General features: G+C 34.1%; 1 protein-coding gene across 2 annotated transcripts; it reads right to left on the bottom strand.

The window, feature by feature from the left end:
* Window positions 1-1,483: 1,483 nt before the first annotated feature.
* On the bottom strand, window positions 1,484-11,262 carry LOC136824012 (N-terminal kinase-like protein). 2 transcript variants are annotated; one of them, XM_067080170.1, is made up of 18 exons: window positions 11,113-11,262; window positions 10,806-10,865; window positions 10,467-10,547; window positions 9,611-9,730; window positions 9,120-9,325; window positions 8,644-8,734; window positions 8,292-8,447; window positions 7,932-8,090; window positions 7,621-7,728; window positions 7,125-7,238; window positions 6,557-6,706; window positions 5,171-5,359; window positions 4,873-4,951; window positions 4,106-4,255; window positions 3,514-3,632; window positions 3,255-3,314; window positions 2,141-2,386; window positions 1,484-1,964 (listed from the first exon to the last, which is right to left on the bottom strand). In XM_067080170.1, the coding sequence occupies exons 1-18, from the start codon at window positions 11,239-11,241 to the stop codon at window positions 1,533-1,535; spliced, it is 2,649 nt and encodes an 882-aa protein (XP_066936271.1). In that variant the 5' UTR covers window positions 11,242-11,262; the 3' UTR covers window positions 1,484-1,532. The 2 variants fall into 2 exon arrangements, with proteins under 2 accessions (XP_066936271.1, XP_066936272.1); XM_067080171.1 differs by having other exon boundaries at window positions 3,270-3,314.
* Window positions 11,263-17,025: the final 5,763 nt, after the last annotated feature.

Genomic DNA, 17,025 nt, shown 5'->3' with positions numbered 1-17,025 from the left:
GCGAGGGGACGGGTATGTCTGAGCCAAAAACCAAAAATCGAAATTTTGACATTTTTGAGACCCTTTGAGAAATTTTTGTCAAAAGTTTAGGGGATTTTCCCCAAAAAAAATTTGGTTTCTTAGAATTCTTCTATTTTTGAAGTTCTATAGCGTCTACCTCATAAATAAACTCACTGAAGAAAGGACTAGAGATCATCGATCAAACGAAATAGTTATTAATAATGTTGAACCTGGTAAAGTTAATGGTAGGTTTAAATATCTTGGTGGTAATGCTTCAATGAGGTTTGGTGACTTTTCAACCTCTTCGAATGTTGATGACGAAGTTTGGAGTTGTCAGGTTGATCAACGAGTTGGTCAAAGAAAGCGTCGGTCATTGCTTTCAACGGTTACCCGGGCTAACCCACTCAGTAGGTGAGATGGAATTTCCTTGTGTTTATATGGGAGGTGAGCCAGTTCAGAAAATGCAAGCGAAAGTGAGATCTCAACTGAGTGAGCCAGCCCGGCTAACCAGGTCAGCTCGCCTCCATATGAGCCGCCCCTTACCCCTTAGTAGAGATAAATATTCTAGGTGTCAATTTTGTATGTAATTAACTGCTGTAATTTATATATAAAGGATAAAAGCATTTAATAATTAAATAATTAATTAAAAAATAATCTAAAGCTATGACTAAATTCCAATAACGAAGTGAGGGAGACAAAGACAACGCTTTAAATTTTGACGTTCTCTGTTGTTTTCCATATTTAGTTATGGTTAATTTTTTAGTTTCCGAAGGAATGGGTATGTAGGAATTTGGGTCCAAAACAGAGCTTAAATTTTAAAAAACCAACTCAAAATTATAAATATGTAGGTAGAAAATTGATATTATTCGAGGAAATAAATTTCATATTGTAACAATATATTAAGGGTGATTGTAGGGTAAATTGTGAAAGCAGAAATTTAAATGACTTTTCCGAAACTTGAACTACGAAAGAGTTTTTGGTATGACGCGCTACTGGTTCATCTGTCAGCAGGTGATTAACTCTTTTTAAATAGTTGTTTTTCAGTTATGTGTAAATGAATGTGCTTATCGATTGTGCCTAATAAATGTAACTTTCTGCACATTAAGTTTAATGTGGAGCTAATAGGCACATTCAGCGAACTCTTGACTAAGCGATTGTAACTAATTGGTTTAACACGAATAACTTGCGGTTCTCCAAGTAGCTTTTGGAGAACGTCATCTAACTCAACTAGAAATTTTTCAATTTTTTTTCCGAGGTCACATCTGTGACTAACAGTTTTTTTTGGAGATGTAAGGAGGTGGGAGCGTACTATTTTTGATTTCCGAAAACCCGAAGAAATTTGTCGTCATTTCCGAAATTTAGCATGAAAATGTACTGAACCAAAATTTAAGGATTTCCAAATACCGAAAAGATTTTATAGGTTACGGAAATGCCGAACGCCCGACCCCCATGCAAGTCTAGGCAAGGCATGTAATAATTGATATAAAAATATAATAGAATATATTTCACTAATAAAATCCCAACACACAACATTAATCCTTCTTTTTGACGGCCCCAAGTTTCATACCTCCTCCAGAGGTTACAGTTTTTTCACGGCGATTTTTATTTTTTAATTCACGTTGAGCTTTTCGTTCTTCGCGTTTTCTCCTTAAATCTTCTTCACGCTTTTTCTTAAGTTCCTGTTTATCCTTCTCTTTAAATTTATCATCCCAGAAGTCTCCACTGTTCGTATTTTCTTCCAGTCCAAAACTATCACCCCAACCGTCTGAGCTTTCTACACCCAAATTATCTGTTGCAACAAAATTGTCTACATCCCAACCAGCTCCACCTTCGTCGTTTGTTGCATCATCCCAACCACCTGTCATCGTATTATTACTTTCATCCCAACCACCCCAGCCTTCTGCGGCATTGACAGTCTTTTCATTATTAGCCGTACTGAACGACTTTAGTTTGTCGACATTCTTCTATGAATGAAAAATAGGATAGCAAATTTAAACTTTGTAGAGACTTAGTTTTTAGTTCAAATTCGACTTAACAGGAACCGAGAAAGACTCTAGCAGTAAAACCACATAATTCGTGCCATTCCTGAAGAAAATCATTCCTTTCCTCCCGTAAAAGTAGGGGCAAATAAATTCCAAACCTTTTTCGTTGCTGTTGTTGTATTGGTCTTCTTTGGTGCTTCACTTACACCCCAATCATCTGTACCCGTATCATCCCAACCACCTGGGCTAGGATCATTCCAACCATCTGCAACCGTATCATCCCAACCACCTCCACCATGTTTATCTTTGGCGTCATCTTGTTGCACGCCCCATCCATCATCTTTCCAATCTCCGTAATCACTTTGGTCTGAATCACTTTTGTTTCCGTCCTTCGTTTTACTCGACTGAAAAGGAAAAGACAAAGTTATCCGTATTTTTATACACCATACTCTTTACATAAAAATTATAATTGACATTAGAGCGGGCTGTAAGCCATCCTGGCTTCAAGTCTTTCGATAATCGTAAGAAATCACTGGAGTTAAATCTAATGTTTTTTGTATAAAAGGGATTGGTCTTACCTTATATTGACTAACCTCTTCGTAAGAAATCACTGAGTTAAATCTAATGTTTTTTGTATAAAAGGGATAGGTCTTACCTTATATTGACTAACTTCTTCGTAAGAAATCACTGAGTTAAATCTAATGTTTTTTGTATAAAAGGGATAGGTCTTACCTTATATTGACTAACTTCTTCGTAGGAAATCACTGAGTTAAATCTAATGTTTTTTGTATAAAAGGGATAGGTCTTACTTATATTGACTAACCTCTTCGTAAGAAATCACTGAGTTAAATCTAATGTTTTTTGTATAAAAGGGATAGGTCTTACCTTATATTGACTAACTTCTTCGTAAGAAATCACTGAGTTAAATCTAATGTTTTTTTATGTATAAAGGGATAGGTCTTACCTTATATTGACTAACTTCTTCGTAGGAAATCACTGAGTTAAATCTAATGTTTTTTGTATAAAAGGGATAGGTCTTACCTTATATTGACTAACCTCTTCGTAAGAAATCACTGAGTTAAATCTAATGTTTTTTGTATAAAAGGGATAGGTCTTACCTTATATTGACTAACCTCTTCGTAAGAAATCACTGAGTTAAATCTAATGTTTTTTGTATAAAAGGGATAGGTCTTACCTTATATTGACTAACCTCTTCGTAAGAAATCACTGAGTGAAATCTAATGTTTTTTGTATAAAAGGGATAGGTCTTACCTTATATTGACTAACCTCTTCGCGGACGTCCATAAGGGCATCTTTTATGGAATCCAAACTCTAACAAAAAAGGAAGAATAGTGAAGTGCTCAAAACATAATGAGAAAGGGAAGACTGGCATACCGTGTTACATGTATACGAAAAGTGGGATGAAAAGAGCTAATACATTCCGGTAAAGGTGGATTGCTACATGGGTAAAATAACAGAATCTAACGGACGTTTGAACTGGTGTAGTTGCTATGACAAAAAATCCACAAACCTTAAACGTATCACTATCATCACCACTATCCAAATGTTTTTCGTTCTTCATTGTCTTCTTCTTCTCCTCCTCTTTCCCTTTCAATGTCATTCCTGTTGGTTTGTTACCACTGTTCGTATCTTTTTCGAACGTATGAAGAACGTTAAAAGAGGTTTAACAATAAATCAAGCATGGGAGGTTTTTCATGTTTTCTAAGTTGCGTAACTTCCACCATTATAGAAGCTAACGTTCGAATTACGTAAGGGATCGTCTCTACAGATTCGAACGTTTGCTTCCATAATTGAGGAACTTACGTTACTTGAAAAACCTCAATAGTTTAAAGTCCTGAAAAAGGGGAACAAATGCGATTCAAACGAAGAGAAATCCATCCATGACTGGGTAAACTAAGCCACTCTTCAGAAATACACCTCCCGATATATCAATAATGGGTGTTGCTTTTATAGCTTGAACAATTTTCATTCTCTAAGACAACTAGGAACACGGAACAAGTTGCAAACAAAAACGCAATGGCTAGAGCTAATTTCTAAGCAAAAATGAATTAATTGATATTGATGTTCTTTTCGGTGGGTGGAATAGCACATAGCGAATATACCTTTACTTTGCTGTTGATTCGGAGGGCCTGGTTTCTGCGTTCCACCTTGTGCGCCAGCACCTTGCTGATAAAACCTCGATGCGAATGAAGAAACCGCCCACCCTGTCCACGTGGAACCACCCTGACCGTTTGCCTCTTCTACCGCAGCTTCTGTAGAGGAATAATAAGTAAAAATATTCATTTTATCTCCGTCAAAGTACGCTGGGTTATCAAGGTTTTAAAAAAAATCGCGTAACCTTCTTGTCTCGATTTCCAGACCATTATATAAGGGTAACTCTGCCACAAAGCCGAAAAAGAGTAAGTCTGCTATAAAAAATCGCACGAGAGAGAGTTTTCATAATTATAATTATACTAATTCTTGCTCTCTCTCTCTCTGGGGCGCGTCTCTCTTTTTAGTTTGAAATAATTTTAGTAGCATTTTAGTATAAAGTTTTAAATTAGTAGTCTACATCTAGACTAGGTAACCTTCCTAAAGCTTTCGCACACCCTTGATAGACTTTTGGACTCTAGTGTAGTGGACATCCTATCATCATCCAATAATTCAGTGTTCGTCACTTGGCCCTTGGGTGAACTGCAGAACAAAGCCATCATTCAGGCGAATTGCAAAAGGATGTAAAACAAGTAAAACTGGAACCACATCGTTTAGGGTTTGCTATTTTAATTGCAAAGCAAATTCTGTTCCCTGAATCGGTTCTTAAAATCTTGCAACAGTAACTTATAAGTGTGGAAAAACTGCAGCTGTCTATCCTTGAAATCGCTAAACGTACCTTCATTATTCAGCGGACTTTGAGGGTTTGTCGAAAAATCTTCAAGTTTTTCCAGGAACGTTTTGATGGCTTTGAACACCTTAGAAAATTGTAAAAAAAAATCGTAGAAAAAATAAAAATTATCATTAATTTACTTGAAGTAGATAGAAAAAAAATCTCCTGTTTGAAGGTGATGAAAGTTACAACCTGTCTCATTTATAATATGAATCCAGATTGGCGGTACTAACTTTATTATTTTGTAAAAAATATCAACGCAAACAATGAGTAAAAAGAAGAACCTGCTTAAAACTTAGCTTACATTATCTCGGACCATCTTTTCAGGATCTGTGGTCAGCGGACAAAGGGCCGGTAACACACGGCCCGCCACTTCTCTGATGTCGTGATATTGTTGCGTCGCCAGCAGCGCCATAACGCCGGCCGATCGTGCCGGTGGAAAAGGATCCCGGAATGAACGGACGAACGCCGGAATTAAAACCTTCTTTCTGGTCTGAAAAACAACATCACAGCAATGTAAATGGCTATCATGTTGAAGTACAATCATTCAATCAATGGGCCACATAAAACTATACGGTTATTTATTACTTCGAAAAAATAGAATAATCTTAAGGGAGTAAATTTTTGCGGGGATTATACTTCGCGAATTTTCGCGAATTTCGCCTTTTTCGCAAAATATAATCCTTCGCGAAAATTTTCAAACTCTCATCTCTCGCTAAATTCGCGAAATTTAATTTTTTTACGCTAAAAATTCTTTCAGCTAAGGAACTCTCTTAAACGAGTCTCTATTACTCGAATGTCTCTATTATTCGAATTAATCGTCAGCCGTGCAAAATTACTCGAATCTGATTGGTTTAGAGGAGTGCAATTAATCGTTAATTGCACTATTACCACTTTTTGCACTCTTCGGCGGGGGACACTTTTGTCCCCTTATTCTTTTCTAGCTCCCAAATCCTGTGTCAGAGACTTTTTTTACTATATAATAAAAAACAAAGACATTTTTTTTCTTCAATATAAAAAAGAACAAAGAAATTTTACGTTACAATAGCTTTTTTTAATTGAAAACAAAGAAAAATTACACTGCAATGTTTTCTTTTTAAACAAAAGAAAAAAAGGAGGTTTTCGAATGTTTACAAAAATATAAAAGTTAGAAATTGATTTACTAATGATTATTTACTGACGATTACCTCGGAATCGTATGTTTTGTCGTGCAATTAACGATTAATCACTCGTAACAAAGGAGAAAATACCGTAATTTGCACTTGTCCTTCGGACTCGTGCAAATTACTATTTTCTCCTTTGTTACTCGTGATTAATCGTTAATTGCACTCCAAACCATACGATTACTAGTACAAATTTTCATTCCTCGTAGCCGTTTGAGTTATGGAGACTCTACTGTACACACAAAATCTCGTAATCAAACTAACGAAAAATGTGAAAATCTGAAAAAATTCGCCAATTTACGAAATTAAATCTTCGTGAAAATTTACAGTCCCGCGAACATCAAATTATTTCGCGAGGCAAGCTGTCTCGCGAAAATTAAATCCCTTAAGTTACATATTGGACAGAAGAGGATTTAAAGGCGAATCACAGTTAGCTTTGTAAAAATATTGCAAAGGTTAGCAATGGATGTTCAAAGACTCAAAAATGGTAAAAATAAACTCGGTGAAAACAAAACAGCTTTGCTTACTTGATCAGACAGATGTTCTGCAATTTTACCAAGACATATAGTTGTGTTAGTCCTGATTCCTGCTTGTTCATCCATTTGTAGTTTAGCAAAGTAACGTAACAGTTGATCTAATGCTTTGTCAGATAGTTTTGGTGCTAATAACAACATCGCCTGTAAGGGATGAGTAATTCATGAATGAAAAGTAGCTATAATGTAGCATATGTACATTATGATTGATGTCAGATGAAAATGTTTTTTCTAGAAATGTGGATACGAACAATATTACCCTCATCGCATTCAGTCTAAGACTATACTCTACTATCTTTACCCAAGTGCAATCTAGACAAAACCAAAATTTCATGAATGAAGAGAGCTATAATGCAGCATAGCCTGTACATGATGATGTCAGATGAAGATATTTTTTCGAAAAAATGTGGATACGAACAATTACCCTCATCTTTACCTAAGTGCAATCTAGACAAGACTGAAATTTCATGAAAGGTTTTTCGAGCTCCAAAATTCAACCAGAAACAGGATAGAAAAGACGAAATACATAAACTTAAAATATAATATACAACCGATGGATTACTTTGACAGTCTGTTCTCTCATGGCAGGGAGTGTATCCCCGAAACCTGTTGCTACACACGGAAAGATTTGATTATTGACCACACTCTTCTGCAGATGCTTGACAAATTTCTCCATCTAAAGAAAATTAAGAAGAAGCTAGTGTTTTTTGTGTACACAGGTTAGATTGGTTTATAGGTTAGAGAAATACAACGAGGTTGGGGGTTAAAATTTTGCCAAAAAACGCTGCCCGCCTTGGTTGGTCGATGAAGAAAATTTTCCTGTTTTTGCAAAAACGTCACCTAGTCGTATAAAGAGTTTTTAAGGTTTTAAAAAATTTAACCTGCAAAATATGAGGGCCCTCCCATATTCCACGGTGCCAAAGACGCTCGAGTCACCAACCAATAGATAGAAAAAAAACATAGTTTTTAATTAGCAGAAGCATTATCAATGAAAAGGGAAAAATTCTTGGTCTAACATAAAGCTAAGAAATCTATCAAAATGAGAATGATGGATAAACCTGCTGCAGCAAGTGGATTCTTGTGGACCGATCATTCGAAGAAAACAGCTTGATGATGCATGGTAAAATCTTTTTTTCATAAGCTTCGTCGTCCAGTAACAAGCCAATCTGCCGAAAGAGAGAAAGAAGTATAGTTATAGTGTAGCAATGAGTTAGGTAAATGATAATTCCACGATCCAAACACAATGGAACCTTGATTTTCAATTTTGTATCTAAAATAATCTCCACATTACAGCCATTGTAACATTGGGCCAAATTACAGTTAGAAAAAAATGGGCCAAAGTATAGTTAGAAAAGTCAAATCAATTCACCTTGAAAAGAGGGGAGAGAACAGAAGATCCTGCGGTACTGAACTCATATGCATTCAAAAGCTGTGGTAACACTTTATGTATACAAAAGTCCTTTGGAAAATCATCTATTGTTTTGTCAAGTGTTCCAAAGAACTGTTTTTGAGCTTCAATATCCTTCAGCTGAAATAATGAAAAATGAAATTTTCTATCAGATCATTATCCGTAAAAGATATGAAACATATCTGACATGTTAGTCAATTAAAACTGTTGGGTTCGATATTTTCATTCATGCTTTTATCTTTTGTTATCTTTGAATCATAATAATAAGCTAAAACTTGAAGATGTGCTTCTTGAAGTGATCCAACGTTAGATTTTTTGTACCTGAATTTCTTGAAGAAATATATTTGCCGTGATGAATGAATTATTGAGGTATTGACCAGGCTTCTTTGCATTGTTTAAGAAATCTCGTGGATTGGTTCTTTGTCGTGGGTTGGCACACACAAGATTTCCATAGTGAATAACCAGAGACTTTGGAATCTAAGAAAATGAATTACTCTTTATTTAAAGTTGCAATAAAACATAGCAAAAAAGACTAATGCAATCCTTCTAACGGTACCCTTTATTCAACAATCAAGCAAAAATATCTTTTCACCTCAATATCAAGAAATTAGCTTGAATCTTTCCTTCAACTTGACTTTGTTTAAAGCAGTTCTAATATTTATGTTATATTTACGTTGGAAACTTTCTTCATATTTGAGGCGTTTTCAAGTGGACCATTGAAAATTTCCCATAACAAGCAGCCAAGACCCCAAGCATCTATTGACCTATAAAACAGTCATAAAGATAAAAAGAATGATGCTAAATGCTTAAAAATTGCTATGTATTTATCAAACTTAGTTTAAATCCTTTTTCCCAGAAGATCTATTAGTAGAAATAGTGGGGAAAACATCCTCCACATTAATAGGAGAATCTCTCGAAACGTAGCCAAACGTAAATCTCGTGATCCAAGCCACAATAAACTTCCTCAATATAAATCCTTTGTGTTGATTTAGCGTGTATTGATTTTTTTAATTGACAAGCATGAAAACAGTTTTAATCCAACTTAAAACCTCAAATCACTGTCCAGTCGACTTTTTTTCAAAAAATACACGAGGTTTAAAACTCTGGTTCTGTTGATTCCCAAAACTAGTTCCTTCTTACTAAACATACCAAGGTTCTTGCTTTTTTGATGCGATCCCCTCTGGTGGATCATATCTGGTCAATGCAGATATCTTAGCAACGGGATCATTGGCAACAGGATGGACATATTCAACACCCCCAAGTTTCCATTCTCCATCAATAGTCACAAAAATGGAAAAGACATTGACATTGCCATGGACAAGTTTTCCATCATTTATAAGAAAGCTCAAACCACTCTGAATGAAATGAAAATAATACTCCGTGAATTAATGATTTAACGCGGTCGTTTGCGCATGGTCTTAATGGTCTTAATCTTAATGTAAAAGAAATCTTGAAATAATAACCGAAAGATATTGAAAGTATTGTAACTAGGTTTCTTTATTGGCTTTGTCCATTGATAGAGCCTCGTTTTTAGGTCGTTATTAAATACTATTTCTATTATCTTAGCTAGCTCTTCCCAAGCAAGACTAGTCGAAATTATAGGAAAAATAGAAATCAAAAGAAAAACAAACAGATCATACAGTGATTTGGTATATTCCCCATGAAATGAGGTTTGCATTTTTATCTTTATCATCTTCATCTTGAAGGACATGAATGAGTGGTCGAACTTTCTCTGTCACCACATATACCAACTCCTCGGACTAAGGACAGAAGATTCAAAGAACAGTTTTATAAACAGTCAGGCTGGACTTAAATCCACCTCCAAAATTTAGGGTCGGGTGACTGTAAACGAAGCCTCAGGGACTGCAAATTAGGCTATTTTGGCCAATTATGGCCTAACTTGGATATGATATCCAAATTAGGCTTAGAATTTATAGCCTAGTTTGGATATGAGAAAAAAAAACATGTTCATTTTTAATTGAAGAAGATCTTATTTTGGCCAAAATAAGGCTTTCTTTTTTAAAACTTCCTATATCTTTTCACTCCACTCTAAAAAAGGACCAATTTTTAACTCAAAACTCTTCCTTGTCCAAATAACAAGTTAATAAAGTTACATTGACACAGATGTTGCTTGTTGTCTAGATATTTAAGCTTGGATTATGTCAATATCCTGATTTATGTCCTAACTAGGATATGAATTCTGGCCTAATTAGGCTAACATCCTTGGCTATCACAGCATTATTGCAGATGTCCCTGACTGATAAAGGTTGTTGTTCAAGTTAAATCTGAACAGTCAGTGGATGATGACATTAGAAGAATTTTCATCTTGTATACTTTTCTCTTCAAATTTATTTGGTTTTCCTCCAATTTCAAATAATTACAACAAACTGTCATAGAAATATAGGTCTACAACTTGGTACCAAATTTCCCTTCCTCGATTTCTTACACGGCAGCAAAGAAATTGGGTATAAAGTTTTTTAAATGTAATAAACTTACCTCAAAGCCATCAAGGTATTTTATGATATTAGGATGCCTCAGTGTCTTTAATCTTTTGTGTGAAGATTTAGCAAGCTGAAACTAAAAACAAAAACAAAATCAAAATTAAAACACGAGAAAAAAATATTTTAAGTTGAGAAGCTTCAACTTGTTTGGAATAACCATGCAAAGGTTTTATCAATGTACAAATAAAAGTTATTTCTTCGAGGGACAGAACAATCAGAAACAATTTCATTTGGCAGGGATTATCATATATCTAATTCTTGATTTCTTGAGAAGGAAACATTGCTATTATTTTTGGCTTTTAATTAAAAAAAAATAACAATGAACTACTATTACCTCATCTGGAGGGCAATTTTTTGCATTACATGCAAACACTGTAACATCTTCATTTGTTCCCTGCAATGCAAAAGGAAAGAAATTCCAAAAAAGCCAAAACAAATCGTTTGTTTTACCACTAAATTAAAAGAGATATATATTGTAATAATAATGGCCGGTAAGTGAGGGCCAAAAGTAAAGTATATGTTTGTTTTACCACTAAATTAAAAGAGATATATATTGTAATAATAATGGCCGGTAAGTGAGGGCCAAAAGTAAAGTATATGTACCAAGCTTGCAAAGCTTAAAATCAATTTTGAAGCCATACCTTCTTTTTACCGCAATGTAAGACCCAAGGAGACTTTTTTTCAACATCAACTACTTCTCCAATATCATATTGAAAGTCTTTGCCAGGACCTTGACCAGTTTTGCTTATATAACTCCATAAACCCTGCATGCTATATTTATTTAAGTCTTGCTTAAATAAAAAAAAATATGATTATTATACCAGAGCTTTACATTGAAGAAACTATTGAATAAACCTAGTACTAACAACTCTGAATTGTTCTCTAAAAAAGGTCTCATCAGAAAAGAACATATCTTAATAATCTGTGTCTCCTATTTGAACCTTTTCAGAGTAATCAGCACTGAATTATTACTTTTCTGTCAGAGATCATTTTACATGAAACTGTTTTTTAAAATGAAACAAAAATATTTTCTTTTTCCTTTCAACATTGTCAAATTAAAACAAAACAGTCAAATTCTTGCCGTTGTGAGTTTTACTTCAATTAAAAAATATTTGGGATAGAAATGTTTCAATCAATGGGTAGATCAAGAGCAGAGAGAAGTTTGTTCTAGTTAGAAAGAATCTTTACGCTGCAATGACTACACAATAACCTTTTTGTATGAGTATGTTTCTTTGTATTTGTGAGTGTTTTTTATATTTGTTAGTTTGTTTGGACTACGGGTTGGTTCAGGTTTATGGAATCTGGGGGAGGCTGAGTGTTGGACGTCCCTAAAACATGTAAAGCAACTGTTGTCGCAAGGGGACTCCAGATTACATTATATTTTTGTTGGGCTACTTTTGGGTAGTTTTTAGTATTTGTATTTTTGTGATTCCTATGTTTATGTTTATGCTTAGCGTTTCAAACTTTATATCTATTGTTTTGTCGGTTCCTTCCTTTTTGGCATAAAATTCTTATTTCTTGACAGAATGCTCCATCGGTTTGATTTATATATTTAGAATTAAATTCAAAAAAATAGAAAAAACTGTAAATATTTGAATATGCAAAAACTTTTTGGGTTCGATTGGAATTGTCCGTTCATTCAAGAATTTTGCTCTTGTGATATCGAAATTAAATGATATTTTAATTTTTGAGTATTAAAAGTCTGATTTAATGGTTTCCTTTACAAAATTTACCTCTGTCTATATCTTTTGGCATATTTTTGAACTAAGAAAATAAAATAAATATAATCCAATGCTAAAAAAAAAAAATCTTTAGTTTAAAATTAACCTATGTTGCTTTGACACTTACCCTTGGATTGTTTTAGTTGTTTGAAAGTATGACAAATGATGAAACCAACTGTCAGAAAGTGTAATTACATAAATTATTGTGGAAGTGAATGCATAAGACAAAAATTTGGGAATAATCAAAAAGATAACTTTTGTAAAGGCTTGAGGGCAAAGAAAAGTCTGTTTGCGCGGTGAATAGAATATCTTGCAAATTAATATATGCATAAAACTGACGAAATCCTTTCTTTTTTATTCTTAGGTGACGTCACCATATCCTGACTTGACAGTAAGAACAATGGAGAACCAAATTTTGGCAATGCATAATTATTACAAGCAGCAGAGAAAGTTTGTGTGACGCAAAAAATGTGTTTGTGTGATATAAAACGAAGCGCGAGAAAAACTTCACTTAAAATTGAAACTAGGAATTTATTGAATATTTCACTAATGAAGCTTATCAAACTTTTTGTTTTTTGTAATTATTATAAATTCATAGTTTTTAAATACTATTTTTTGAAAGTCAAAGGACAATTAAAGTAAATTTAAGATGATTAGGTGGATATTGGGTGGACAGGTGTTTTGTGAGTTCCGCGATCAGAAATTAGATGAAACTAAAAAACGAGGGGAGTTTTAGTATAATTCATCATTTTTTTGTTTTTATTTTTTGCGAATGCAAAATGAATTTTAGTATTTTTGAATTAACCCTTTCAGTCCCACGGGACCGTACTGCAGTCCCTTTTTACCCGTTGTTATTTCCCAGAGGACTGCACTGCTGTCCCTGACTTATTTTTTAAATTGTGATGTTTTGGCGGGAAATAAAGAGGAGTCTTTTAAAAGTAGCTTTCAAAGAAGATAAAATAACATGACGTGTGCAAAAGACCGCATACAAAAAGCTTGTTGGAGTAAAATGTTTTGTTTTGTTTACAAAAGTATTTACAAAAATGTTTGGAGTCAAAATGACCGAAAATGGGATTTTTTACAACTTCTATCAATCATTATGGTTTTTCTATGAGGGCTGATTTAACAATTTTTTTTTCAGTTACTGTATACTGTTGTGCTAAAAATTTACCAGAAGATTCATAAAAAAATGATCATTGAATGGCAAAAAATTGCTGTTTTTGCCTTTCTTTGGTCCATGATACACTGATGACGTCATTTTGAAAATTTCTTTCTATCAAAATGATCCTCACACTATAAGTGAAAAAGGGTGAAAACTTGAGATGCCTAGGTTCAGTGAGTCCAGAGATATTGAAGCATAAGTAAATGCATTCAAAAACTCATTTTACGGCTCTGGGAAAGTAGCAGAAAGTAGCTGTGAAAACTCCGGGACTGAAAGGGTTAAGGTATGTGGAAACCTTCTACACCACGCCTGACTCTTTTATTAATAGCTTTCGATACAGATATATTTCAATAGTAAAAGTATATATTTTTGGAAAGCTTATTAAATTCTCTATCGAATGATACTGACAACATTAAATTTTGTCAATTTGACAAAGAAATTAAAGGTGACAAAGGAAAAATGACCATGTCATCTTCAGAGAGTGATAAGTCCCCTTATGTTGGCAATTTAATAAAGCTTTTTATATGACCATGATCCAGAAAAAAAGAAGAAAAAAACGTTGCCATGTTTTTTTTTCTAAACGCTTAGTTTTCGAATTATTCGATAAAACGTCAAAAAACGACAAAAAACATTAAATTGATAGCGATTTTTTGCTTTAAAGGGTCGTAACTTTAGTTTAAGGCAAAAAGAAAGAAAAACGTGGCAAAGTTTTTTAGATCTATCATTCACGAGTACAATAAAGAAAAAATGAAGTCCGTAGCTCAGAGATAAGGAGACTTATTACTCGTGGAATGACCCTAGGTATCCCAATTTTCTGTCTTGAGATATCATCGATTTAAGTTTTCCCCTTAATCTTTTGTTTGCACAAAGATTAAACAAAACTATTCATCAAACAACAAAAGTTATAAATATGAAGTTTCTGTTCTCTCTAACATTTTTTTACAAGAAAAATTTAATGAAATTATTCTTGTCTAAAAAGTTTCGCTAATTGTATTTCGAAATAAATCATATATCCTTATTATGATACATTCATCTGTTTTGGTAACTTCTAAAGGGCTCTATTATGGACGGAAAGATTATGGTCACAAGATTGACTGTTCTAAGAAATTCTTTTCGAGCAGCCGTTCTTATATAAAAAGGGGCAAAACACAAATGTTCCCCTCTTCTTTTTTTGAACATTGTTTGGCGGTCTTATTGAACTAGAGAAGAGAGACATTTTATTTATAAACAAGGGAAACAAGGAAGAGATACAAATTCTATCATAACATCCAAAATATTTGGAATTAATAAACAATAATTACATGTCTGGAAAGCTCTGCAAATTTTACATCAGATTAAACAAAAAAAAATTTTTTGATAAAAATTCCAAACGAAGGTTTCCACATACCTTAAGGAAATATAATGTAATATATTATATTGACTGTCAATGCCAAAAGATATTTCTTTACTTTAAGAATAATCTGCTGTATGTGTTGCTTTGACACTTACTCCCGGATTTGTTTCAGTAGGCAGTTCAGTCAAGCGACTAAAAACACGTGTATATCTTGAACCGGACTAACTGAAAGAGTAATTACATAACTATTGTGGAAGTGAATGCTTGAAACAATGTTTGTGAAATCAAAAAGACAACTTTTGTAAGGATGTTAAGTTTTTTTTTTGAATATCAACATTGTTTGTGTCGGACTGTTTATGAATTATAATTAGGGGAGATATACATTTACAATCCATAAATTTTGTAAATCAAGTTTGTTTTGATTCAGCTATTTTAATGACCAGGCAGGTTATTCATTTGAGGGCAATGCATGTCAGCCTCTCTTTGATGCAAGTTATCAGTTGGGTGTTTAAGATAAAAATGGCAATTATTGCTCTTTTTGGCAACTATTGCCAAAAACAGCATTTTTTTCAACAATAATATGCTGAATCAGCAGAAAAGTAAAAAAGCAAATAAATGAAAATTGCTGTTTTTGGAAAGAAGTTGATCTTATCATTGAACATGTGGTATTCGACACCCTAACAATTAGTAGGCCCACTTTGCCTCGTTATTTTTGTTTTCAACTATTTTTTTGTCAGAAATATGCAGACTAGCAAAATCGAGTCATATTATGTAAACAAAATTACAACGTGGGTTCTGTTTTCTCCTTCTAGCTGTGTTTTGGCATTGATACAGGATCTTTTTACGTTTCTTTTTAGAACTTTTCATGTTATTGAGCAATGAAAAATTGAAAAAGTCACTTTTAAAGATCCGAAAAACCTTTCCTTGATATGATTTTGCATTTTTCAAACCCTTTTGACGTCTTTGCCTTTATAAGGACAGCACATTTCTGCTGACTTGACATTTAATCGTTAAAAAAATTGCCATTTTTGGCAATAGTTGCCAAAAAGAGCAATAATTGTTGTTTTTATCTCAAACACCCAACTGGTTACACCAGCCAGATGTCATGGTATTCATTCAGGAGAAACGTGACAGCCTATTGAAAAACAAATTACTCCAGCACATTATTTCTCTCAGCCAGTACCGTCAACTGCTCTAGCTTGGGACAATCTAACAAAACATGGGACGGCAATTCGGCCACCATAGCGAACCTAAAATAAAATAAATAAAATAATGAACGGCGTATTAAAAAATACACAATTTTTCTTTTGCAAAGAGTAGGCTTTTAAATAGAAATAGGAAAGAAATCTGTAGTGGAACATATTATGTGAATGTCTGGAACGAAGAAGACCATATTAGTGGAAAAACGATGGAGCGTTTGACGTCACTCGTGCAGCAAGTTACATACTCGCTATTTGTTAATCCCATCGAGGAAATCCCACTTGTTCGACAGTATACTTGTTCGACGGTACATTTGTTCGACAAAACTTTAAAAAATGTTGAACTGATGCATTGTCAAACAACTGATCGCTTAGTTGTTCGACAGACCAGTTGTTTGACATTTATTTGTTTGACATCCACTTGTTCGACTGTATAGTTGTTCGACACCCACTTGTTCGACAATTTGACATATTGCCATCCCATCGGGCGATAGGCGGTTATAGGCGGCGGGCGTTCTCTAATTCTCCAATCAGGCTAGCTCTAAAGCTCTAAAACAGCATCTAATAACATGAAAACCAGAATATGATTCTTCAATATGGGAATCAAAACTATTAAGTGCACTTACAAACATCAATTTCTCAGATCTAGCAAAATTAATAACTGCACTGTCATCATTGACAATAAAACAAACGATTTTCTGTCAAGAGCCTTGTAAACATTCCAAAAACTTCCATCAAAATGATCTATCACAGGTCAGTCTACCACTTTTAGTGCGGTCCAAGAATTGAGCCGAGAACGCTCGCAGAACGCCTGCAAGCTCCCGCGCGGGTGGAAAAAAACTTCAATCCGTCAATCATTTTCTCAAGCGAAGAGTACGCGAAGCGTTTCTAGCTTTATGATAGTGCCGCGGATCATCAGTGGATAGTATTCAATGATCATTATCCCTTTATTTTCATTCCTAGAACTTTCGCAAAAAAAAGAGAAAATAGAAAAGTTGTATTTTTTTTACTGCTCTATTCACATAATGAATTTGAAAGGTCTTCTATGTGGCTTTTTTTCCAAATTAAAAAATACTGATTTTTGTCCCGCCTTTGCGCAATTTTTGAATGAAGAGTTAGGTCTATACTGCCAATCAGCG

Source organism: Clytia hemisphaerica, unplaced genomic scaffold (assembly GCF_902728285.1).
Source record: "Clytia hemisphaerica strain Z4C2 unplaced genomic scaffold, Clytia hemisphaerica genome assembly, whole genome shotgun sequence".
NCBI lineage: Eukaryota > Metazoa > Cnidaria > Hydrozoa > Leptothecata > Clytiidae > Clytia > Clytia hemisphaerica.
The sequence above is the reverse complement of the archived record's forward strand: the minus strand, read 5'-3'. Positions and strand labels throughout refer to the sequence as shown.

What these genes read in the sequence shown, in the direction of transcription:
- LOC136824012 (XM_067080170.1), bottom strand. Translation starts at nt 11,241, where the DNA reads ATGCAGGGTTTATGGAGTTATATAAGCAAAACTGGTCAAGGTCCTGGC. An exon ending in GAATCCACTTGCTGCAGCAG is followed by an intron (nt 7,239 to 7,620) that starts GTTTATCCATCA and finishes AATTTTCTTTAG; the next exon opens with ATGGAGAAATTTGTCAAGCA. An exon ending in AAGTCCGCTGAATAATGAAG is followed by an intron (nt 4,256 to 4,872) that starts GTACGTTTAGCG and finishes ATTCCTCTACAG; the next exon opens with AAGCTGCGGTAGAAGAGGCA.